General features: G+C 39.5%; 1 protein-coding gene across 2 annotated transcripts; it reads right to left on the reverse strand.

Annotated features, from left to right (window-relative positions):
- Positions 1-2,806: 2,806 nt before the first annotated feature.
- On the reverse strand, positions 2,807-24,584 carry LOC148419907 (uncharacterized). 2 transcript variants are annotated; one of them, XR_015866464.1, is made up of 4 exons: positions 24,331-24,584; positions 23,028-23,242; positions 22,866-22,955; positions 2,807-3,122 (listed from the first exon to the last, which is right to left on the reverse strand). XR_015866464.1 is itself a non-coding variant. In XM_088422101.1 (4 exons), the coding sequence occupies exons 1-4, from the start codon at positions 24,537-24,539 to the stop codon at positions 3,074-3,076; spliced, it is 549 nt and encodes a 182-aa protein (XP_088278227.1). In that variant the 5' UTR covers positions 24,540-24,584; the 3' UTR covers positions 2,807-3,073. The 2 variants fall into 2 exon arrangements, 1 of the variants encoding a protein (XP_088278227.1); XM_088422101.1 differs by having other exon boundaries at positions 22,866-22,941.
- Between the last annotated feature and the right edge of the window lie 1,541 nt (positions 24,585-26,125).

Below are 26,125 nucleotides of genomic sequence, written 5' to 3' on the forward strand. Positions count from 1 at the left end.
CAAATTAAAAGTTTAATAATAGGAACATTTCTAATAATAATGAGTAATATAACTAAATACACTTAAGGGCGAAATGGTGATAGAATGGTTAACACGTCCACCTTACAGTTCTTTTCTGAGGTTTTTTTATATATATATATATATATATATATATATATATATATATATATATATATATATATATATGTGTTGCACTGCAGGTCGTTGGCATCACTCGATTGCGGCAACTAGAACGGGTAAAAACAAAGTCGGCCTTCATCCGCGATGCTTTCACATGTGTCGAAACAACCGAACGATTAGCTCTGTGGCAACCCGCCGCCCCCTCCCCGCCTTTGTTTGGGAGCCGCTCAACACGCGCATGGAAACAACTGCTGCTGGCTCTGCTTGTTTCTGATGGAGGCCACATGACAAGAAGGTCAGGAGCATAGAAAAGGCAGAAGGCGATGTGTGTGATCTCGCCACACTCCTTAATGCACTTTTGATGTGCCGCCGCCTCCCCCCCAATTCCCACCTTCAACTTATTTCAAAAGAAGCCCACTCTCACTCACTGCTTGGTCGCCACACTCGGGCTTCGATGAATGACTTCGATGGACACGTACTTGGATCGTAAAAACATCAAATAATGGCGGCGGAGACCCCGCACTTTTCTTTTTTAAATGATCAATGCGGACTTCCTGCGCTCTCTCGGAAGGGCGGCGGGGAAACAGGATGGGGGAGAGATGTGTGAATGAGGGGAGGAGAAGGGGGGTGAAATATGATCCGGAGCCTGTGTCGCATTAGCCTTCACAGGCGCTGTGGTAGACGCGCTGGCACCATAGAGCGAAGAAGAAGACAACAGTGGTGATGGTCGAATATCGTGCTATGAAAGGAGGTGCTCGTTAGAAATTACGTCTGAAGATAAACAGGTCAGAAGCCATTTATCCGGGTGAAAACATAAGAATTTTGGAGGTTCCAAACACAGTGGTACTCTCTGGGAAAAATAGTCAAACGGTTCACGCAGAATCTAGTGGACACGCAAAAAAGTACCCATGCCTGCAAATGAATACGAAGTAAGGCTGGACAAGATTGGAAAGACATGCAATGTGCGATATGTGTGTTGATTTTCATGGCAGTCCATCTGGCTCCTTCTCCTTACTGATGTGTACCGAATGGCAATGCACATTTCGCTAATCGCTGAAAGGCTGATCAAAACATATAATTCCTATGAAACATCTTTGCAATACGCACATTGCACAAGATAATTTTTCAATATATCATCAAGGAAGGTTCTGAAAGCCTTCCTTGAGGCACATCCTGGAATATTAGAGAAAGAAATTAAAAAAGTCCACAGAAAGACCACGCTTTTAGTATGAAGTGATTTGTCCTGATGAGGCGTCCCAAGTAGATTCCCAGTGTCATCTCCTTGAAAATTAGAAAAAAAAAATACTCCCACGAATTGTCTATATGAAAAAAGTCAAGAACCTGTGCCTGAAAATGAACAAGACATCGGACATTTTAGTTAGACGTGATTAAACCTGATGATACACATACAGTATGTGGTCCTGAACATGAGCCCTGCGGCACTCCATGGAAAACGGTCCCTACAAAGAGGGATTATAGTGAATATTTGCCACATGAGTGGACAAGAAGAAGGCCCTAAACACGTGCATGACGTCTTGGTTCGAAATGATAATTCCTTTTTTCAGGGTTGTCGAAAAGTATGCGCAGGAATGCCTTCGTACCCCGCTCTGCACCGCCCTCTCCGTCTCCGTCTGATTCCTCTTTGTACCTGCGCCTCACACATCATCACACACGTGGCCTCTCGTTTTGTCATCCCGCAGGGTCACGGTCAAGCCGGCGCTCCCTGCTCTGTGTCATGTTGTCTCCATCCTACTCTGTAATTTCCTTTTTTTCCCTTCTTCTTCTTCTCTCCCCCACCCCTTGCTGTCTAGCGTCTTTTCCCGTAAGAATGTCTCCTGTTGCTGTACCAACAACACCGTCAGGAGGATAAACAGCCTATTTTGCCGTCTGACTCAGTTAAGGAGCGTGCCGAGCATTCCAAGAATTTTGCGAGTGTGACGCTACCTGAGGGAACGCCATCGATACGGGGCATTTCCTGTGTTCGTTTTCAGAGCTAACCCTAACCCTTTTGACGCACAGGTTAGCAATGCTCATTTTACCTCTGGAAAATTTGGGGTCCTTGGGACATGCATGAACGAAAAAATATGAGTTGGAGTCCCAAAACTTGCTAGATAAAAAGTTCAAGTTTCAAACTGCATTTACAAGACCCTAAAGCCAAGGACAGATATTAACAAATATCACAGTAAAATGAATCAAAATAATATCATTAACTTATGCGTAGCATCCCTAATTATCTTGATATCGTAACCACTTATATAACTTAGTCCGTTTTGGTAGAAAAGTTTGCTTTTTACCCTGAGTGTTCGTTTGTTGAGCTTCAACATGTCTGCTTTGTTCCTCTTCTCGATCTTTCAAAGCGTTTTGTGTGTAATTCTTTACTTTCTGCTTTATTGTGACCTGACCTTGTGTAAGATTGGACCTGTCACTGATGTTTAAAAAAAAAAAGCCAGGTTTAAGTTGTTCTGGGCAAAAAGCTTGCACTTTTTAGAGACATTTTTTTTCCACAAACAGGATCTTGCAGACGAAATCTCACAATGACAAGATCTCGGCTAAAAACGAGAAAACATGACCTGCGAGATCAAAACATGTCACGAATGTTGGTTACGTCTTGCCGAATAAAAAAGTAGAAGGGTGATGATTCATAATTTGATTAAAAAAAAAAAACAAGTCGTCCGATGGACACTCATCGAGAAAATGTTTTATTATTAGAAGTACGATGTCTCAAGATGAAAGCGTGGAATATGTGAGTATGTACGGAAGAAGTCGCCTTCAAGACAGGAGGAGGCAAGGCTTCCAGTGTTGACGATTGGAGAGAGTAATGAGTAGGTCTGCTCAGGACAGAGAAGGCGACATAGGAAAGAGGGGGGGGGTGGGAGGGGTTTGGGGGTGGTGCAGAGCGTCTCCAACCGTCTCGTCCGTGGCTCCTCGTTGGCGTCTGTGATCCTCGGACCCTTCACGCAATCTCCCTTATTACAAGGCTTCCCCGTTTGGCGCGGGCACCACTACAGAAAAAAACAAAAAAACAAAATGGAGCAATTACATTTAATTAGGCTGCAGAAGGCCTATAGGGCGAGCCTGCCCCATCCCGAAGGAAAAAAAAAAAAAACCTCAAGAGAAGCGCAGACTCCAGGTAATGCGACGGGAGGAACTTCAAAGGCGCGTGTCGAAATTACCGCGTCATTAGTGGAGTCACCGCAGAAGCGCTGCGAGGGCGCCGCGTCATCGTGAAGGAGGGCGAGATTTAGAGGGAAGAAAACAGACAGCGCCTCTCTAAACATTGTTTGTGCTGCATGGAAAGGTTTGAGATATTAATGAGTCGCGACTAGCGTAGACATGCCCAAAAGTCACCAAATTCTGTGTCTGTATCTAGGTGAAAATCTGGTTACTTTAGGGGTCTCGAAATAGAGCCTTGTGGTACACCCTGGTAAATTAAACCAAACATTGCTTGTGCTGCATGGAAAGGTTTGAGATATTAATGAGTCGCGACTAGCGTAGACATGCCCAAAAGTCACCAAATTCTGTGCCTGTATCTAGGTGAAAATCTAGTTACTTTAGGGGTCTCGAATTAGAGCCTTGCGGTACACCCTGGTAAATTAAACCAAACATTGCTTGTGCTGCATGGAAAGGTTTGAGATATTAATGAGTCACGACTGGCATAGACATTCCCAAAAGTCACCAAATTCTGTGTCTGTATGTAGGCGAAAATCTAGTTACTTTAGGGGTCTCGTATTAGAGCCTTGTGGTACACCTTGGTAAATTAAACCCAATCAAAAAGTAATTTGGAGGACATGAATAAATTCTTAAAAATGATCAAGAATCCGTGCCTTAAAATGATCAAGTCTTCAACTCAAATCCAATGACAAAAAAGAAAAAGAGCAAATTGAAAGTGTCGGCCATGAATGAAAATGAACAGTACATTTTTAATTTGAGGCTTCCAAACACCATCTCAGGGGAAAATTTGTTGAAAAATAAGAGAAAAATGCCTGGACTCAGGCAAAATTTGTCAAACATACACTAAGGAAGAACAAGAAATATGCTAGATTTGAAAAAAAAAAAAAGTATAGTTAAAAATGTATATATTTTAGGGGTCCAAAACACACCCCAAGTAAAACTAGAAAAAAATGTAGCCTTGATCAACGCTGAATCCGATCAACATGTCCATCTGTAAAAAAAAGTAAATGCATCTTCAGCAGAGAGAACAGCCAAGGAAAGATGCATACTGCTAGATTGTTTTGAATTCTGCCTCCTGACTGGTCCAATAAAAGAGATGCTGACTCACCCTTGTAACCAAAGTGGTAAAAAAAAAAAAAAAAAATCCCTTTTAAAGTTATTAAATGAGACATATTAAATGTAACAGATGCCACATAAGGAGAAAGAGAGAAGGAGCCAGATGGACTGTCTAGCTATAATATATATATATATATATATATATATATATATATATATATATATATATATATATATATATATATATATATAATATTACTATTTGAGATGATCAGCATTATTCATTATTATTAGCAACTGTCACTTCCACCAGCTGAAGCTGACAATTTGTCACGTTCCAAGACGCGTCTTAGCACTCAGACAGCCTTGCTTGCGCGCTAATATGTCTTTTCTAGCAAAGCGTGGCTCCATCCAGCCAGGCCCAGGTCTTTTTTTTTTTTTCCGCACCACAAATTGGTTTCATGCTGCGTCATGATTTACTGTCTCCGTTACGGTAATCACTACCAGATCCGCGCTCACCGTGGACGACACCAGCGGCTGCTGGAAACTTTGACAGACAGTCGTGTCGTGTCGGCTGTTGTCGCCGGTGTCACCAGCAGCGGGAACGGCCGACCTCAAGATTCTCGCCAGAGAAATCCAGTGTGCTGGATTAAGCGTTTCCCTCTGTTTTTGTGGTTAAAAAAAATATATATCTAACATTCAATTTAGTAAATGGATCATAATAAAATACTAGATTGAAAAAGTCTACACACCCCAGCTCAAATGCCAGATTTTTTCCCAGTTCATTTTTTTTGAGAGGGGAAACAAAAATAAGCAGCTGAAATGATGTGCTTGCATAAGTGTGCACACCCTCTTAACCCACTTTGCAAACTATACACATTTTTTTCCCTAAATTTGTAAATGCTTTTAAAGACGTAAAAATTAAAGTATTTTTCAACCACACAAATTGTTCAGTGGCATCAGTTATATGCATACATATGTAGGTTAAATTTATTACATTTATTTATTAATCAATTACGGTCTGTCTTTGTAGCCTGTGAAGTGACGATGACACTTTGACTGATCTCTCTCGCCACCTACTGTCTTGAGGTGAAACGCAAGTCAACATAGAATTTTCTGTTTGCTTTAATAGCTTGAACTCCACCCAACAGAATGTTGCAAAAATCGCAGAAAAATCCATGTCATAAATCCTATTAAAATGCATCGCAAGAATTGTTATTATAATGGTTTCATATGGTCCAAAATTTGGACAATGATTATTTTTGGACACAAAATTTCGCACGTCCAGCTGCGACCAGGTAGAAATGTCAAAATTGTCGCACTTTGAAATTTTCCATGTTTTAATCATCTGCTGGAAATTTCAGCTTCCTAGTGTTTTATTCTCCCGTTGATTATTTTTTATCACGAAAAAAATCAAAGAAATTTCGATAATTTGTAACATAGTGCCACAAAGTTTAAATAGGCATGTGCCTCACGTTAAATAACAAATTTCTTTCATTCAAAATTTCCCTAACATCCCTTTGAAATTCCAGCTGTTCTAATTAGCGTTTCCTGACTTTTTTTGTAGGGAAAACTTTGCTGACACTGACCGCTATTTGGAGCCATTCATGATTCCGTTCCCTTACCCAGTTCCAGCTTCATACATTGGGTAAGGTGTTGATTTTCCCGATAAGAGAATTACGTCCCTTAAAAAATTCCAACTTGAATTGAAACTTGAATTTCAGATCCTCTGTTTGTTAGATTTTGAAATGCAAATTTTTTTTCAATGGGCTTATACGGACTATAGGACACCGCGTAAACGGAACGGGTTCGATCTTGGTTTTTGCTGTTCTTTTTTAATAAGAAAGCTCACATCATAAAGAAGCTTCATATTTAACCCGTTTGATTTATGACACGTGCGTCTCGCCATCTGGGAGTTTTCAATCGGAACCACGTGGGAACAAAGGCGAGTTTATGAACACGTTGACCGAACGGGACGAAAACGAGTGAACTATAGGTGAGAGGGAGAGAAAAATAACATCGTTCCCGCCATTGGCAGCTGAGCGCGTACATCCGTAAATCATCCAGTTAAGCGTTTCCATTGGTCACACTTGCGGGGAGGCGTGAGGCTGAGCCGCAAATCTCTTACTGGACTGATTTATGTCAGTGTCACATAAATATGATGCACTTCCTTCCCAAAAGGGAAATGCTCAAGCATATACTTTTGCGGGCCTGAGAATTGGCGAAAAGTGTTAAGCGTTTGATCCCAACTATGAAAATGTGACGCGCGGCCATAAAGGCCACTTTACTGTGTCTCTGCTAAGATGTCAATTTCCTTTCAAGTTAATCCGTCCCTGTCAGTCAGAATGAGACATTTTCTTTCTGTACTGGAACAGTTAAATCGACCGTGCGATGCGATTTTTAGTGCCATGTTTTCGTAATCAATCATCGTATTCATTCAATTCCAAATACGGAGTTTTATAAGTTTTTCAAGAGACCCTCAGGGGAAAGGATTTGTAAAGAAAGTGTACCGTATTTTCCACAAGGTGCACCCTCAATTAATGACACATTTTCAAACTTTTTCCATGTATAAGGCGCTCCGGATTATAAGGCACACCCTCAATTAATGACATATTTTAAAACTTTTTCAATCACAATGTAGTAATACTCAAAATAATGATAATAACTGAAATAATAACTCTAAACTCTCAATAGCTTCATAACTCAATGTCAATATGACCAAACTTGTTCAACAGTAAACACGCAAAAGAAACGGGTAAAGCTTACTTTATCGGTTCATTCCCAATCTACGAATCGCAATCTCAATATCGATTCATATATAAGGCGCACCCGATTATAAGGCGCACCATCAGCTTTTGAAAAAAATGAAGGCTTTTAGGTGCGCCTTAAAGTGCGGAAAATATGGTAATCTTGAAAAATATATACCGTATTTTCTGCACTATAAAGCGCACCGGATTACAAGGTGCACCCTCAAATAATGAGACATTTTAAAACTTTTTCCATGTATAAGGCGCACCGGATTATAAGGAGCCCCCTCAATTAATGACACATTTTAAAACTTTTTCCATGTATAAGGCGCACCGGATTATAAGGCGCACCCTCAATTAATGACATATTTTAAAACTTTTTTCAATCACAATATAGTAACACTCAAAGTAATAACAATAATAACTTGAATAATAACTCTAAACTCTCAATAGCATCAAAACGCAATGTCAATATGACCAACATTGTTCAACTGTAAACACGCAAAGCTTACTTCATTCCCCATCTACTAATCCCAATCTCAATATTGATGCATATATATGGCCCACCTGATTATCAGGCGCACCATCAGCTTTTGAAAAAAAATTAAGGCTTTAAGGTGCGCCTTATAGTGCGGAAAATATGGTAATTGTCAGGGCTAAGGATTGGCCTCCTTTTTTTCAGGCATTTTGATGCTTTTTTTTTTTTTTTTGCTTGGGCCAAACTCGTTTGGTCTTTTCTCATTCTAACATGCTGAAAATTCAAAGGATTCAAAGGTCACTTTTAATGTCTTGTTGGCCTTGAAAGGTGAGTGAAAATGCTATATATCCTAGCCTTCTAGAGGCTTCCTTTTCCAATATTGTTTGGCACTGAAAGAGTTAATATATGCTACGGGCCACTTAAAAATAGACGTCGTGCCACAAGTGGCCCCTGAGCCATAGTTTGCACACCCGCATTTTAGCCATGAAATCTCAGCTTCCACTTTATTTTTCAAATGCTAGCTAATGATAGATACGTCTTATACTTGTTTCAAAATACATTTGACGATCCAATCCACGTTTTCCTGAATTAGAAATGTGATTGAACTTGACGGATTGATATTCACTTCAAAATTGAAATGACACCTCATATATTTCGGTGAAGCAAATTGCCCCCAACTGGAAGCAATTGAAATCCTCACAGCCTTGCCAAAACCTGATAGGATGCAAGTGGGCGTGGCTCGAAGAGCGTCTGCTGATAACACACGCCAAACGAAACGGAGCGCGGGCAGAAGAAGCCCCCGAAGCGCCGCGGGGACCACCGTGCTAAGCCAGCGCACGAGGTTTCCATTTTTTTTGGCCGGCGTCGCGTGTGAATCATTTGTGCGCGCAGACCCAGACAATGAAAGTGCTGATGTCACTCGCATATTTTTTACACGATGACAGCTTGTCTTTGCCCTCAACAATTATCTGCAGTTTCATGATGATGTCGCCTTCCCATTCCCTGGCAGGCGACGGGCTGCGCCCCGACACTCCCTTTTCACCACATTTTAGGCATATTGACATCTGCTTTGGGGCCAATAAATGAGCGCGTGATCATATTCTGACCAGAAATGTCAAGAAAATCCGATTATTGAGATTCAAAGACTGTCGGAACTGCTCGGTAAATGCAATAATAGTCATGATTTTCACAGAAGATAATGAGTATTACGTGCGTAAATTTTGTTGCGTTCAAATATTGATGCTAGTTCCTGTTATTTTGCATTCTGCGTTATGTTCTAGAATGCTAGCATACTAGCGTAATGTTTACACTCAAGCTAATAACGTTATTCTCCGAGATGCTTTTTTTTTTTTAGCAGCAAACACAGTAACAATAATTACTATTGACGTGTTGCTTGATTAAATCTATGTGTACTATGTATGTATTATAACGCCCCCTGGTGGACAAGGCACACACAGCAGATGAAGCAGCTGTTTTGATTTATCACATTCTATTCGGTTTTTATAATCTAGTGATGGACAAATGAAGCTTCATGAAGCACTTTTCATGGAAAAAGTTTGCAATGTTGGACACTGAACTGGAGAAGCACACTTTTGTTAGCTTAGCGCTAAGTTAGCTAGCATGACAGGTGCGACTTGGATGGCAGTGCATCCGAGCATTTGCTATAGGCCTCTTATGCTGTGCTAGCATGAAAAGGTTAACAATGTTGGACTGGAGAAAACTTCCTTTGTTAGCTTAAGCTAACAAGATGTGACGTGGGTGGCGGTGTATCAACGCCATTGTTGTGATATAACTATTGGCATCTTACGCAGTGCTAGCATGAAAAAAATTGCAATGTTGGACCGGAAAAAACTTGCGTTGTTAGTTTAGCACTGAGCTAGCCAGCATGCCAGCAAGGTGCGACTTGGTTGTTTCGTTGTTATTTAGATGTTGGCCTCTTATGCAGTGCTAGCACGAAGAAAGTTTGCAATGTCGGCCTTTGGACAGGCGAAAACTTCCTTTGTTAGCTTGGTGCTAAGCTAGCTGGTATGATAGAGGTGATTTTGCATATCATCGTCTTTACTTTGCTGTTGACCTCTTACGCTGCATTAGCATGAAGAAAGTTGGCAATAATTGGATGCTGGACTTGAGAAAACTTCCTTTGTTAGCTTGGCGCTAAGCTAGCTAGTGTGACTAACGTGAATAGCTGTGTATCAATGCGTTTGTTGTTACTTTGAGCTTGACTTCTTATATTGTGCTTGCATGCAGAAAATTTATTGAAAACACAGAAAGCGTCCTTTGCTAGCTAGTATGTTATAGAATCATAATTATGTTGTTTTAAACTCTTGATTCGCCTTGGCGTTGATCTAAACAGTCTTATAATGTAATCAAGAAGTATTTTTTCTTCAGATAGTACTTTTCACAAATCCTCTTCATTTCTGATTGTAAGGAAAACAATCAATCAGATAATTCAGTTAAACTTAATTAAAAAGTTTAACTGAATTATCTGATTGTTTTTTTGACATCCTCTAGCGCAACTCCATCTAGTGGAATCATAACACAACCCCAGCCACTATTGTAGCTTCCATTCTATGCGCCTTATAATGCGATGCGACTTGTATATGGAAACAGTTTCCAACTGGGCCAATTATTTAATGTGCGCTTTATAATCCGCTACGCTTTGTAGCGCGGAAAATACGGTAATACAAACTCGGTGAGTGTAACTGTCCATCTCCCGCTATCCCGCTATTAATATCCCGTATTACCGCTTTGGGTAAACGCGTCCACTTTGAAACAAGTGGCAGCTTTCCCACGGCTGATTGAAGAGTAAAACCGCCACGCCTCGGCTCCCTCATTCACTTAGCGCCATCAAGTCACGCGGCGGGAACCTAACCCATAATCCTAATCCTGGCAGTCTCGAGGGCCCTCAAGGAGTCGTGTCGGAGCCCCTTGAGTTTTCAAATAACCAACACAAGAGTGAGAAAAATACGACCTGTTATGCGAGCCGCGTTTGAGCTGATACATCAGTTTTGCCAGCAAATTTGTGTCACATTTTTGTTTTGGAAAAATTCTGCATTTGAACGGAGAAGGGACAGAAGACACCCCCTTTCTTCCCCCCAAAGCAGATTATAGCCACAAGTGGTAAAATGACCAAGGCTAATCTTAGCCTCCCCGAAAGCCTTAACTAATACCAAGAGAAAACACAACTAACCGCAGATTATGTCTAGACGGGACCTTAATCTTCTCATCTTCTCTCGACGGCTCCTTCTAAGAACTTGCAGATGGACTTCGTTGACGATCGCCCGAAGCCAAATTTGGACAACTCGTCCACGCTAACGTTATTCGACGTCATCTTTTAAAAGTGCTAAAAGGCTCCAACTACGGTTTCTGGCACTTTCTGTGGTGTGAGTTCTTGTCAAAAATATTGGACTTCTTTCTTGCTGGCCTGGTGGAAAAAATTGCGTCATAGTGATGAGTTACAGTCAGTATTTTGGCAGTTTTTGGCTCATTTTCTTTCACGTCATTCTCGCAGTATTTTAGCCATGGGATGGCACACTCTTGGCAGTGTGATAACTAAGCGGTCGTACCATGTTGAACTTGGTATGTTGTCACCATCTGGGTGAAATTTCAGCTCCCTAGTGTCTACATCTTTGATGTATAGATGAAAGGATTGAACAAAATACTGCAAAGAGCAATTTGCATCCGTGTGAAACTTTACAAAATGAAGGCACGCGACGTTTCGCAAAGGAGCCACGAACATGCTTTAGCGATGAGCTGCTTTGTGTTCCAATCAATTTGCCCTCAATTTGAAAAGGATACAAATACTGGTCCTTTCACGGAGTTAAAAAGCATTAAATAAGATTTGCTGAAAATTGCAGAAACCTTGTTAACATTTTACATATCAAGGAAAAGTTATTGTAATTTGGCATTTATTTGACATAAAAGATGACGCCGACAAAATTTTATTGGGCCATTAATCACATTTTTTATTTCATCCTATTTCGTCCACATCAGCAGTTTTTGCAAATTTTAAGTATCGGAATGCATTTTTTGGTCAAGGGAACATCATCCATAAATATGAAAGTCACATAAATTATATAGATTTTTTATTATACTGTGTATCATTTATTATTATCATATTTTTGGTAGAATTATGTTTAATATATCAAGTGAGTAGCCTGACTTTTCCTCTGTTTTTTTTTTTTTTTTTTAAATCAATATTTAAAGCCAAAAGCAATGTCTCCCTGTGGGAAATTTTGAATAATAATTTTGAATAATAATAATAATAATTCTTATTCTTATTTTTTTTTTTTTTAAGTATGATAGCAAAGAATTTTGTCCCAGAACAAGCCGGTCAAACTAGATGAGGTCAACGCTGACATTGACATGATTTAGCGATGAACAATTTCTCTGGTTTATCTGATCCAAGATGCTTGAGGTAAAAACCGAGGTCAGTAAATGTTGTTTTTCTCTCTTTTACACGTTGTAATTTCCCTCTCGAATGACATCAGTGCTGAGCGATACACTGTTTGCCTTGAATTCAGACAAAAAAAAAAAAAAAATTGCGGTATTTGATTTGAACCTCAATTGTTGTCATTGAGCCTCTCATGCTCTTTGGCTATCAAGCGAGCATAACAAGATAATAACACACGCAAGTTTGTACAACCAAAGTGGTGAACTCAGATATGTTGGAAACGTTAAAAAAAAACAAAAAACCCTGAACGCATCCTACAAAAGAGCCTTGTTCCTACTTTGTAATATTAAGACATCTCGGTACTTGAATGCTTCACAAATGAGGCTCATTATGTCAGAATGCGTGACCGCTCCGACAATGGAAGGTCATTCAGCAAAACGGACGGTTTACAATGACCATAGGTGGAAAAAAGGGATGACTTATTGCGTGTGAAAATGGACACGAGTCACATGATATCAACAACAAAACCAAGCATCCGCTTGCGGTTTCACATCCCGACCGCTATTGCTCCAAATCTGACATACCGACAAAACAGATAATATACTTAAAAAAAAAAACGTTTTTCTTTACTTTCATATGATTTGAAAACTGGTCATAATTAGGGATGCTCCGATACCCCTTTTTGCCCAACGATACCAGTTTGAGTAATCGACTATCGAGTAGTTATTGATACCGATACCAAGTAAGGATACCACACAAGATTCCCCCCCCCCCAAAAAAAAAAAAAACACTGACAGAAAAAACAGACCTATATAATCTTAAAATGTCATAAAACTAACTGAAATTTTCTATTCTACTCCTTTATCATTTCTACTGAGAAGGGCTGTACTCACGTTTGCTGCCAGCAGTTTTAGACATGAACTTTTTCCACTGGAGGCCCAGTTAACCAATTCCATCCCAAAGGCATATTTTTATGTTTTTTTTTTTTGGAGTCCATTCATTTGATCCAATTTTCCAAATGTTTGGCTAAAGTGAGGTCGAAAAAGGTCTGTTACAAAAATGTACAGCGCACCAAAAGATTTTATTACTTAAATACCAAAAACTTGAGTAACTAAAGTGTTGACTTTAGGGCGTTACTTTCGGTAGTTACTCTAGTTAACTAAGTACTAGTACCAGTATTATAAGTACTCAACTATTGAGTACTAATTGATACCGATCAGTAGTTTTATAATTGATGCATACCGGTTATACGGAGGCACATCAATAGTGGAAAAGTCTACACACCCCTGCTGAAATCCAGCATTTGAGCAGGGGTGTGTAGACTTTTCCTACCAGTGTACATTCCACACAAAAAAAACGTGTATCACAATACAGCAGGGGATCATTAAAAGCTACAAAGTAGTAATTAGCCCCAGTAAAACCTGCGCCTGCGTTCATTATGACATGATGATTAACAGGGGTGTGTAGACTTTTTATAACCAGTGTACTGTACATTCCGCACTAAAAAAAAAAATCTTCTTCAGACACATAATTTGAGTTGTTAAACAAATTATACTTATCCTCTATTTTTTTTTTTCAATAAATGTATACTGGTTATATGTATATGTCAATACTGCAGGGGTGTGCAGACTTTTTCAAACCAGTGTACATTCCACGGAAAAAAAAAGGGTTTCACAATACAGCAGGGGCTCATTAGGAAGGACTAAGTAATAATTAAACTCCACTAAAACACATGTTGGTGTTTATTATGACGTAATAATTTCCAGGGGTGTGTAAATAATTTTTACGTATACCATAGATACATCAATAGTGGAAAAGTCTGCACACCCCTGCTAAAATTCCGGATTTGAACAGGGGGTGTGCAGACTTTTTCTAACCGGTGCCCATTCCCCACACACACACCAAAAAAAAAAAAAAGTTTTTCACAATACAACAGGGGATCACTAGGAGCTACTAAGTAATAATTCAACTCCACTAAAACACATGACGGTATTTATTATGATGTAATAATTTCGAGGGGTGTGTAGATTTTTTATAATCAGGTACAAGACATTATTGAAGTTGTTTAACATCCATATCATACTGATCTTCTCAAAACGATTCAAAAGTATTTTTTTTTTAAACGTATACCAAAAGATACATCAATAGTGGAAAAGTCTGCACACCCCTGCTCACATTCCGGAATTGAACAGGGGTGTGCAGACTTTTCCTAACCGGTGCACATTCCCCACACACACACCAAAAAAAAAAAAAAAAAGTATTTCACAATCCAACAGGGCCTGATTGTAATAATCAGCCCCAATAAAACCCGAGCCCGCGTTCATTATGACGTGATGCTTAACGATGTGTGTGATGAGAACATTTCGACTCCTTCGCCATCCCCAATTGTAGCGGACGCTCCCGAATGATGAAAGCATCCCATAATCCCCCCTGGAATAACAGTGGACAAAACACGGATAAGAGGCGGGAGGAAATTGCGGCCCAAACAAGCCGATGAGTTGAAATGAATTTGCTTTTGAGCGTCGCCAAGATGGCGACAGGTGACGCCGTCGGATTCCTGGGAGGTGATTTGCGCTTTTCCTCCTCCCGTTGGAGGTGCGATCGTGCGCAATCTATGGATTATTAATGTGCGGTGTGGAAAAAAAACAGGAGGGGGTTGAGCTCGGATGATAATCTTCTCCTTCCTTGTAGAAAGCGGGCCCACACAGAACGCCATGCGCCCATAAACGCTGTGTTTACGCTAAGCTATTTTTTTTTAATGTTTGCTCTCATATTGCATATAATTTGCTCAATAACAGTCACATGTGCTATTAACTCACCGCAGAGCCCCAAAGGGGCAGGGAGGAACGCCACCGATTAACTCTGGCTTCTCCAGGGAACACGGGAAAGTTCATTCTTCGTTTTTGTTTTTTTTTTTTTATAAAGAGGGATGGGGGGAAAAATGTACTGTAATTCATAATAATGGAATCTAGCAAAACAGAGTTATGTAATGCAGTGATTATCAATTGGGGGTGCTCCAGGGATACATGTGAGATTTCAACAGGATTCCTGCAGGTACTTTATTAGCAAATCCGCTTTTAAGGCTGTCACAGAAACGGAAGATTTTTATTTTCAAATTAAGAGCAAATAAACTGGAACACGAATCAACTGAGTGCTAAGTTGTGTTATACAGTATAGTGCCTCCTTTACAAAACGATGCATGCCTTTGTTTTGTTAGGTTTTTATACGTACGGATGCACTTTGTTGGCAGTGACAAATTTTCCAGTATTTTTCTTGTATATTTAATAGCTAATGAATTAGAACCCGAAGACAAGTTGCTAGAGACTCCTTACAAAACATATGCTTTTATTTTGTTAAGTTCTATTGGATTCACAATTCAATCGGTGACACAAAATCCCAGCATTTTTCTTTTCAATTAAGAGCAAATTAATTAGAACACGAAGCAAGGCGCTTAGTTGTTTTATAGTGGCCCTTTTGAATATTTACTGTGCATTTAGTTTGGTACGTTTTCATACATATGGATGCATATTTTCATCGGTGACACAAAACTCCAGCATTTTTCTTTCCAAATTAAGAGCAAATTGATTAGAACAAGATGCAACTTATAATTTTTTTTATAGTTGACATTTATGCCTTGTATGGCTTTATTTTCTTAAGTTTTTATATTTATGGATGCATATTGTCATCAAGGACACAATTTTCCAGCATTTTCTTTTCAAATTAGGAGCAAATTAATTAGAATTTCACAGCATTTGGTAAAATTTTGTTTGTATTCTTTTTAGGTAAATTTTGTAAGGTTGCACATTGTCATCAGTGACACGATTTTCCTGCATTTTTCTTGTCAAATTAAGAGCAAATTAATTGTAACATGAAGCAATTCACTGCTAAATTGTATTGTAGTGGCAACTTTGTGAACATTGTATGCCTTTATTTTGTTAAATTTGTGTCATCAGTGACTCAACACTCCAGGAATTTTCTTTTCAAATCAAAAGCAAATTAAGTACATCATGAAAAAAGTGATTGCTAAATTGTGTTATCTTGCCCTGCTTTGCAAAATGGTGCATATTATTTCATTTGTTTTTTATACTGCAGCGCAGTGTCATCAGTGACAAATTTGTCAAATTTTGTTACGTTTTGTTTGCATGCAGATTCTCAGTGGTGACACAGTTCTTTAGCATTTTTCTTGTCAAATTAAGAGCCAATTAATTGGAACATGAAACAACAAAATCTAGCGTTACAGTGACAATGTTCCACGGCTTTGTTTTATAAACATTTATATCAGTTACACAATCTACAACAAAGTTAGAGGAAGTTAAATTAAAATATGAATATTAAGAGACTTTATGAAATGTTTGCTCGCTGACCTTTAATTCTCGTTCTTTTTGGTGGCCACATGCTGTTTTGACTCTGAAAAGACTCCAACATTTTGTCTGAAGCGGAAACTAAAAAAAAAAAAAAAAAAAAAAAAATGGACACTTGGTGGACGTACTTTCCAAATGACATATTCATCTAAACGCCCCCCCCCCCCCCAAATGACAGTTTTTACAGATTCTGTTTTGTGTAAAAGGCACCCCTGGTCCCATTTAGTACTGTATGTACCAAGAAAAACAAGGAGGAGAAAAAAAGAATTCAAATTGTAGGTTTGGAATTAAAAAATGGGGTCTGCTGGGGCGTAAACATGCCATTAAATGGCCCTGCCAGCCACAAGCGTGCCCCCCCCCCCCCCCCCCCCCCTCACACACACATTAAAAAGCCATCGGCGCGGCTCTGAGATTTCTACGCCGATTGGTTGGAGGCGGCGATGGCGCTGGCTTTCTTGAGCCGCCGTTGCGCCGGATTTAAACGGCGGGACATTTGGGGCCACCGTCATCTTGCGTCAGCGGTTTAAAGGGCCTGGTAAATAAAGAAGCCCATAGGGGGCTCCCGGCCACGCCCCTTCAGGTCACGTGATGATATTCCGACGCGTGCGCTCCGGCCTCGCGCTCGTCCCCGGTCGCGCTCTGGCAACGGCGCCGGGACAGCGGTGATGGAAAAACTGAGGGGTGGCGGTCCTGGGGTCTCGGCTGGAGGCCCCCCCCCCCCCCTTCAGTCTCCGTCTCTGCCCTGTCTGTCTTCTGACGAAGTGGGGACCACACAGATGTTACAAACCACATCCAAGCAGTCTGGATGGTACCAACACGTTCGCGCACGCACAAACACACACACTTGTCTATTCTTCTCATTCTCAATTTATACATTGCACGCACAAAAGAGCACACATACACACACAACACACAAATACACATGCATGCACACACTCTCGCACGCCCACACACATAGACACACACATGCGTGCAAACTGCAAATTCACAGGAACACACTTGCGCAGGTAAGTGTTATGTGTGTGGGTGTGCATTTGTGTTTATGTGCACATGTGCATGTGTTTGTGTGTGTATATAACCATGTGTGCATGAGTGTGCGCTCATGTGCATGTGTATACACAATATGTTCGCGTGTGTGTGCATGTGTGTGTGTATAAGTGTTTGTGTGTCTATGATCTGTGTGCTAGTGTGTGTGTTCATGCATGTGTGTATGTGTGGGAATGCATGTGTTTGTGCACTTGGGTAAATGTGCATGTGTATGTGTATACGTGTTTGTGTGTATATATGATCTTGTGTGCGTGTGTGTGTTCATGGATGTGTGTGTGTGAGCACCTGCATGTGTGTATGTATGAATATATATATATATATATATATATATATATATATATATATATATATATATATATATATATATATATATATATATATATATATTTATATATAAATATTTATGTGTGTGTTTGTGTGTGCGTGTGTCTATGTGTGCACGTGCTCATGCTCAGATACACACACATTAATGCACACATGTACATATACACAAAGGGTACATATATACACAAAGTCAGTCACGAAAACACACACAAGCAGACGCACACACACAGGCATGCCCACACATACACAGACAAGAGTAACTCTCATGCACATGTGCCCACACATAAACACAAATGCACGCACATACACACAGAAAAAAAAACCATCCTCACACACATACAAACTTACACACACATGCACACTTTTTTTCTATCATGGTGGGGACATCCCTTAGATATAATGCATTTCTTAGCCCCTAACCCTAACCTTACAACAGAAAAAAAAGCGATCTGAACTCGTGGGGTCCAGCCAAACGGTCCCCCCAAGTACGAAAAGCCCCACAAATACAGCAACCCGGCACTCGGTCCCCACACTGCCGCAAGAACCGAGCGCTCGCTTGGAGTGAGCTAAGAAGACGCTGGAAGCAAAACGGCGTCTGCCGCGGCCAAACACTAATCTTTGTTTAAAGACAAGGGCCACTGGAAAGTCCGCTGGACCGGCTCGGAGGCGTACTCGCAAATGGCAAGCCGTCACGTGGACTCGGGGATGAGCTCTTGCTTTGGAAACGGGGCCCGCAAGTGACTCCGCAAGGTTCCAAGCAAGTGATGCTTTGATCCTCACAAAATGAGAATAACACACCATGATGATGCCACTGCCGAATCAAAGCGCAAATGGCCTGATTGTGTCAAAGTCCTTTAACTCCAATCCTTAAATGCATCGGCGCCAAAAGCGGTCCTTTTGGCCCTGGCTAGCTATTTAGCATATTCACGCTAAATGTACTAACCCTAACTTACCTAAACCCAAAGCCGAAGCTAAAAAAAGACCCACGCGCACAAACTGGCACTAATCAAAACAATAAGACTTTTAGCCCGTGCTAGCTAGCTACTGTATTAATAAGCATATTCACGCTAAATGTATTAACGTATCTAAATCCAAACAGAAAAAGTACTGATGTGCTAGGTCCGAATTAAAACATTAACCCGTCAAGCCTATGCTAGCTAACTATTTAGCATATTCCCGCTAAATGTACTAACCCAAAATTATCTAAACCGAAACAAAACTAGAAATACCGCAAACGCTACCTGGCATTTATTAAAACAATAAATAAACCTTCCAGCCCATGTTAGCTAGCGAGATAGCATATTCACGCTAAATGTGCTAACCCTGACCTATCTAAACCCCAATCAAAGCTTAAAAAAAAATAATGCACATAAACCCTACATCACACGAATCAATACAACCCTTCTAGCCAATACTAGCTAGCGAGCTAGCAAATTCACGCTAAATGTAATAACCCTAACTTAGCCAACCACGCCCCCTCCAAAAAAAATAAAATGAAAAATCTCCCTGGCACTAATTAAAAAAAAAACCCTCTCACCCACGCTAACACTTATCTAAATCCAAACAAAGAAAAACAAGAAATAAAACATTAATCTCCTGAACGTTAATCTTCTGTCTGAATGACGTGGAAGAAAATGACCCAAAAATGGTCAAAATACCACACAAGGGTATGTTGTTCAATCCTATGTCAAAGGCATTTCACATCAAAAGAAATGCATTCAAATAAGACACGAGGAGGCTGAAATTTCACCCGGATAGTGACAACATGTCAAATTTGAACATTACATGACCACTATATCACACCTCTGTGCCATCCATTGGCTAAAATATTGCGACAACGACGTAGAGGAAAATGAACCGAAAATGGTCAGAATAAAACACTAGGGTATTTTGTTCAATCATTTGATCTTTATAATAAGGGTACAAGCATTGAAATAAGAGACCAGGGAGCTGAAATTTCACCCAGATAGTGATCACATGTCAAATTTGAACATGAACGACCAATTTATCCGCTAAAATACCCCAAGAATGATGTGGAGGAAAATGAACCAAAAACGGCCAAAATAATACATAAGGGGAATAAAAATTCCATTAGCCCATGCTAACTAGCTATCTTTAGCATCAGGAGCATACGTAGGCCTGAGCTATTCGAACCAGCTACCGTTTGAATGCATCCAAAACCGAGTGCGAGCCAACAATTACTCATCTAGTACTTGAGCATTCTCGAGTCAAGTGCGAGCGAGGCGAGGCGAGGCCAGGCCAGGCGGGTGTGGGAACGTGCGGTTTGAGCGACATTGGCACAAACGGCGGTCTGGGAGTAAAATACTCCTTCGGAGAAAACCAGGCGGCGCGCACACCTCGGGGCTCGCCCTAGCGGCCAAACCGCACGCCCTTTAAATCATTTTGCCTTCATCGCTTTTTAACAAGGCTGCCTACTGCGGTGACATTATACGTTAACGCCGCGGACGCTGGCGGCCGGGACCGGTCTGGCCACGTACAAGTGTGACACCCAATCGGGTTTTTTTTTTTTTGCTGAGAAACACCCATTATGGTTGCTTGTAAAAATCAACAAGGAGCGAAATACATCAGCACCCCATTAAAACAGTGGCCTCATGTCTGGGACAACATTGTGGCCCCAATATATATATATATATATATATATATATATATATATATATATATATATATATATATATATATATATATATATATATGTGTATATATGTGTATATATATATATATATACGTGTATATATATATATATATATATATATATATATATATATATATATATATATATATATATATATATATATATATATATATATATATACACACACACTTTAGACCATTTCAAAATTCAATTGTATTCGTCCACAAAAAAAAAAAGAAGAAATCAATCTAAAGTGTCCACTTTTGGATCATAGAAAAAATCTGTAATGAAAAAGAAATAACTTAATTATTAATTAAAAAAAAAATCCGCAGTAAAATATTAATATAATGTGTCAGACCTGTTCTTAAAAAAATATTTATACACGGTATATTTGTCCACAGAAAAATAGACTTTTTTTGGGATTACAGTAGAGATCTCTTTACAAAAACAAATCATTATTAATTTTTGAAAAATGTTTGTCCCCCAAAAAATAATCAACATAAAGCGTCGGACCTGTTCTCAAAAAGAACAATTATAAATAAGTATTTGTCCACAGAAAAATATTCAACTTTTGGGATCAAAGTAGAGATGTGTTCACCGATATAAATCATTAACACGACAGGTGACGAGAGGTGGCACATAATGTAACACGTTGGGTCGAACCATTCTCGTATGGGGGAGAATCTGCCTTTTTACAATAATTAGATTGAATAACCAGCTGAACGTAAAATTAGTTTTAGGAACTTATACTTTCCTGAAACAATTAAGCAATTCAATACTCGGGAGGGGCGGAGCCACTAGCATACCGCGCTGCTGCCATCATTTCAAAATCGGTCAAATCAAGTTACATTTAAAAACAAAAACATTTCAGGCCAAATTTTGAACGTGTTTAAAAGCAGGTCCCCAAAGATGACTGCGATCGTCTGCGGCCGGGCGCAAAACTATTTTTAGTCAGGCATGCTCTTGAATCGCTGCAGGAAATGAGGAGATGATGATGGACCTGAACGCAGCCTCTGCTTAAGTGGCACCAGGCCCCAAAATAGAAAAAAAAAAAAGTATCACCGTACTGTATAATTTTGTTACATAGGATGCAACAAAGTAAAGTTAATTTTTCCTATTATTCAAAGTAAAATCCCATAGGATTTTTCCACAAGTCAAGATAGAAAAAAAAAGACAGTTGCTAAAAATCACAAAGCGCGATACTAAAAGTGATTTACGAGCGCATTTTGGGTCCAAGAGAATTACCGGCATCATCGCTTACAGCATGTCCTCATTTAGTGGTTGCGTAAAAGCCGCACAATATATCTTGCGCAAGTATGCTACAATGTCCCGAGCGAATATTCACTTGAGCTTTGACAGTTTCACTCATTTTTTTCCTCCTAGCTCGCTTCATCATTTCTCTTTCGCTGCTTTCACTTGCATGACTTCATTAGTCACTGCCGTGGGGCGCAGGCGCCATCTTGTGGCCGTTTTTGTGCATGACATGCTTCACTCCATAAAATGCTTGTTGCCCATGTTAGTGCAGTACAATTAAATTTAAAATAACGTTGATATTAAGAATACGTGATAGTATAGTGAAATTTTAATGTTTACTTTGGGAGGTTACATTCACAAATAGATTATAATTATCCATTTGTTTGATAAATAAAATAAAATATTTTTTTTAATTAATTTTTTAAGTATTCTTTTTTTAAATTCAAAATAACATGTACACAAAGAAGTCAGATAAAAAAGTACAATTATTTTCAAATAAAGAATTTAATATAAATTGAATTTGCATATTAAATTTGTGTCGTTATATTTACCAGAAAAAAAATTACAATTGACCAAAAACAAATTTAATACTAAAATATTTTTATTTATACAGTATGTTTAAAACTATTTTATCAATAGTCAAAATAACATGAAAAACGTCGAGTTAAATGAACAAGTGCAATTATTTTTTAAATAAAAATATTTACATATACATGTTGTTTGCATATTATATTTGGGCAAAAATACTTTTCCTTAAATTATTACCAGTATCATAATAGGAAACATTAAATATAACAATAACAACAGAACTACTAGTAATGCTACTACAACTACTACTACTAATAATAATAATAAGAATCATCATCACCACCAACATCAACACCAACAAGTACAATTATTTTTAAATAAATATTATTTAAAAAATATTTTGGTCATAATTTACTGTGAAAATTACAGGTATGTATATCCTTTTGTAACAAAACTAAAACAAATGTAAAATAGTTTAGGACTACCAAAATTAATTTGATGCAATACAATCTCATTTATTTGGTCATTTTAAAACTATTTTAAAACAAATATTTTCCCAAAGGAAACTCTTGTAATAATAACTGTGTGATAAGAAATACTTCTAAATTAAAAATTTACTTAAAAAATCCTAGCATAAAACTGACTTTTAAATACAATTTAATATTGATTTATTTAATAAAATATATAAATAATTCCCTAGTATACAAGCTCACAATTCTGAGCCGTCTCCTACCTTTCGATGACGATTGGCTGGAAGTAATCACATGGTTCTGCTGCGTTACTGTGCTGACGAATATGCCCAGTTTTCCCTATAAAAATTGAACTAAATAGCAAATCGTGCAAAATGTACTCAAGCAGAGGTCAATTTAGTTAACCTTTTATTTTTATATCTCACCTTGAAGTGCGAAATACGTAAGTTGATGACGTTCTTGCAAGGCCGCTCGTCGTATCACTCGGATGCATTCACGGGCGCTCGTATTTTGGATCTCCAACCCATCCGAGGTATCGGAAGACGAACCGGGCCGGCGAATGCGATAAGCGCGCCGCGATGCGCAGAGCGGCGGCGGCGGCGGAGCGGGCCCGAGCCTAATCTGGAGCCGCGGGCCTCCGCTGCAAAAGGGGAGAGTCAAATCGATCGGCGTGAAAATTAAAAAAAGCTCTGCATGCCCCGAAGAGAACTCAGCCAATGTTTATGAAATGGATTTTTGGTGCGGTTCATCAAGTTATGGCTCTCGGGAATGCTTTGATGAATTTAGCATTGATTGGGAGCGTTTAAAGACTCCTTCAGTACCTTCACCTGTCCAACGCTGCAAAAATATTACACTGGGGTGGCGGCTTCAGTTACCTTTTCCCATTTACCGGTAAATGATTATAAATGCCCCCCCTAAAAAATTATACCCCCTAAAAAATAATGTATAATGTGCTTTCATAAGGAAATAAGGTAACTTACATTTTTTTTCGACAGCATTCAACATAAGGCGAGTTTCGACACATAGATGCGCATTTTTATGAGGCCGCATTCTTTCTTATACATATATATATATATATACATATATATATATATATATATATATATATATATATATATATATATATATATATATATATATATATTTGCAAATACAGACCCTTGGTTTTTGTCTCATTGTGGGGACCACATCCTTTTACTGTCTTTGTGGGGACCTCCTGTGCATGTGGGGAACCTTTTGTTGGACCCGACAAGCTCAGACCTCTTTTTGAGGGTCAAGACTTGCTTTTCTAGCTTAGTGTAGTATAGGGTTGGATTGGATTTCGGTTGAGTTGAGCAATCTGTTGTGATGGTTGGAAAATGGGATGGAAAATGCATTATGTCAGTAGGATGCACCCCTATAATAGAAAAATGGTTTGTGTGTGTATGCACGTGCACATGCACACATACTCACTAATATCACTTGACCACCAGGGGGCAGTGCAATAGTAATGCATATAAAGTATAAATATTTTCAGTGACTATGTAAGCTGCATTAATATTGGTTCTTCACAGATGATAAAGAATATATGCATCCCAGTGGTCTAATTTTGTTTTATTTACCTTATATTGTATCTCCGAGCACACAGGCGTCCCTAATAAATTGCCCGCTGACTATAAATTGCCATTTGAAGCGTAACCAGTCTTTCAAACCCACAACGAAGGAAACAAGAGAACGGAGGATACTCACACGTCAATGACAAAAGCGTGGCGTCCCTCGCCGTTGCGCACGCGCCGACGACGCACAGAATTACAAAAGCCCGCAGCGTGTTTACCTTGAGAGAAAAAGCCCAAGGTTGTTAATGAAATTGAAAAGAAGCACAAGTTGCGCAACTCAAGACGAGCCGACGGCAGATGGCAAGCGCGTTCCTGTGCCGGTTTAGCGCGCCGGTGCACCATCCTCAGAAGCGTCTCCGCTGCTAATAACAGCGTGCCCGGACTCCCCTGCAGCCGCCGCAAGGGCTGATGGGAATAGTTCAAAGCTGAGAGGGCACGGTGCTCGAAATTCCAACGCGAGATGGGATCCGGATCAACAAGAAAAAAAAAAAAAAACCTTTCACAGCTGCTTGCTTGCATTTGGGCCAAAAATGATCAAATCTAATCAGGTCTTTAAATTTTGAGACATATGGTCTCCATGGGGTAGAGATCTAGTAAATTGAAGCTAGTCCTACTGAAAACAGCCCAGTTCCAAATAGGTTTTTTTTTAATATGCGTATAATTCTTCCATCAATTGGGGTAATTTAATAAAAACTATGAAACAGACATGCAATACGATGTTGGTTTGAGATAACAAATCCAAATCATGTCGGTAATCTTGTTTTGTGGGAACATGGGATTCAAGGTTCTTTGTGGAACAACATTAGTATTGGGACGCGTCCAATTTTATTCCCGTCATTTAATTCAGTTAGAGGCACAACGCGGACTCGGGAGGATCTTTTTAATCCAATTCGTGAGGACAAAAGGAAGTTGTGGGCTCAGAGTGGGGAATGCGGTTGGCGCTTGTGGCTCAATGTCAGGTTTGATTTTTGACTTGGGTCTTTTCTGTGTGTCACTTCCAAAATCCATCTAAGATTGGCCAATTTATTTGTGTCCACTGTTGTGTTCAATAAGTCTCAGCAAGAAAGCAAAATGAATTGCATCACATACACACATATGAAAATGTCATTGCGGAGCACAGGATGTCCTCTACCGAGGACACTAGTATTTACAAGGGGAGCTCCAATCAGTCAAAAGATATTGACCAAAAACTAATGTCCACTACAGTGGAGACAAACAAATAGGGTGTCTCTAAGGAGAAAATAGAGTACCCCCCCCCCCCCCCAAAAAAAAAAAAAAGAATTCAGCAGCAAATGTGTCTTAATCATTCTTGATTAACTCATTTAATCCCAAAGACGTATCTTTACATCTTTTGGTAGTGAGGCCGGACAATCAATCCCAGGTACAAATTTACGGAACATTCTTTTCAAATACTAGGGTAAAGCAGGTTCTAAAATACTCGGCATCGTATAGGTTTAGATACCTGCTAAAAACACTGACCAAAATAGCAAAGACCTGCATGTTTTTGTGATTGTCTTGCTGGCAAGATCAGAAGCAAAAGCAAAACAAAAGCAGCCAAGATTCGAACACTTGATTAGCTAAGAATAGAAGCGGCAACCTGATTTGTGTCGAGTCTGCGCACGAGTCTGAGTCAAATGCCAAAGGACCCAGAGTCAAGTCCGAGACGACGCGGATTTGTGTCGAGTCTGGACACGAGTCTGAGTCAAATGCCAAAGAACTCAGTCAAGTTTGAGACGACACAGAATTGTGTCGAGTCTGGACACGAGTCTGAGTCAAATGGCCACAGACCCAGAGTCAAGTCCGAGAAGACACAGAATTGTGTTGAGTCTGGACACGAGTCAGAGTCGAGTCTGGACAGAATTGTGTCAAGTCTGGACACGAGTCTGGGTCAAATGGGAAAGGACTCAGAGTCAAGTCAGAGATGACAC

The sequence above is a fragment of the Hippichthys cyanospilos genome, chromosome 8 (genome assembly GCF_059441005.1).
Source record: "Hippichthys cyanospilos isolate Australia breed blue-spotted pipefish chromosome 8, RoL_Hcya_1.0, whole genome shotgun sequence".
NCBI classification, from domain to species: domain Eukaryota; kingdom Metazoa; phylum Chordata; class Actinopteri; order Syngnathiformes; family Syngnathidae; genus Hippichthys; species Hippichthys cyanospilos.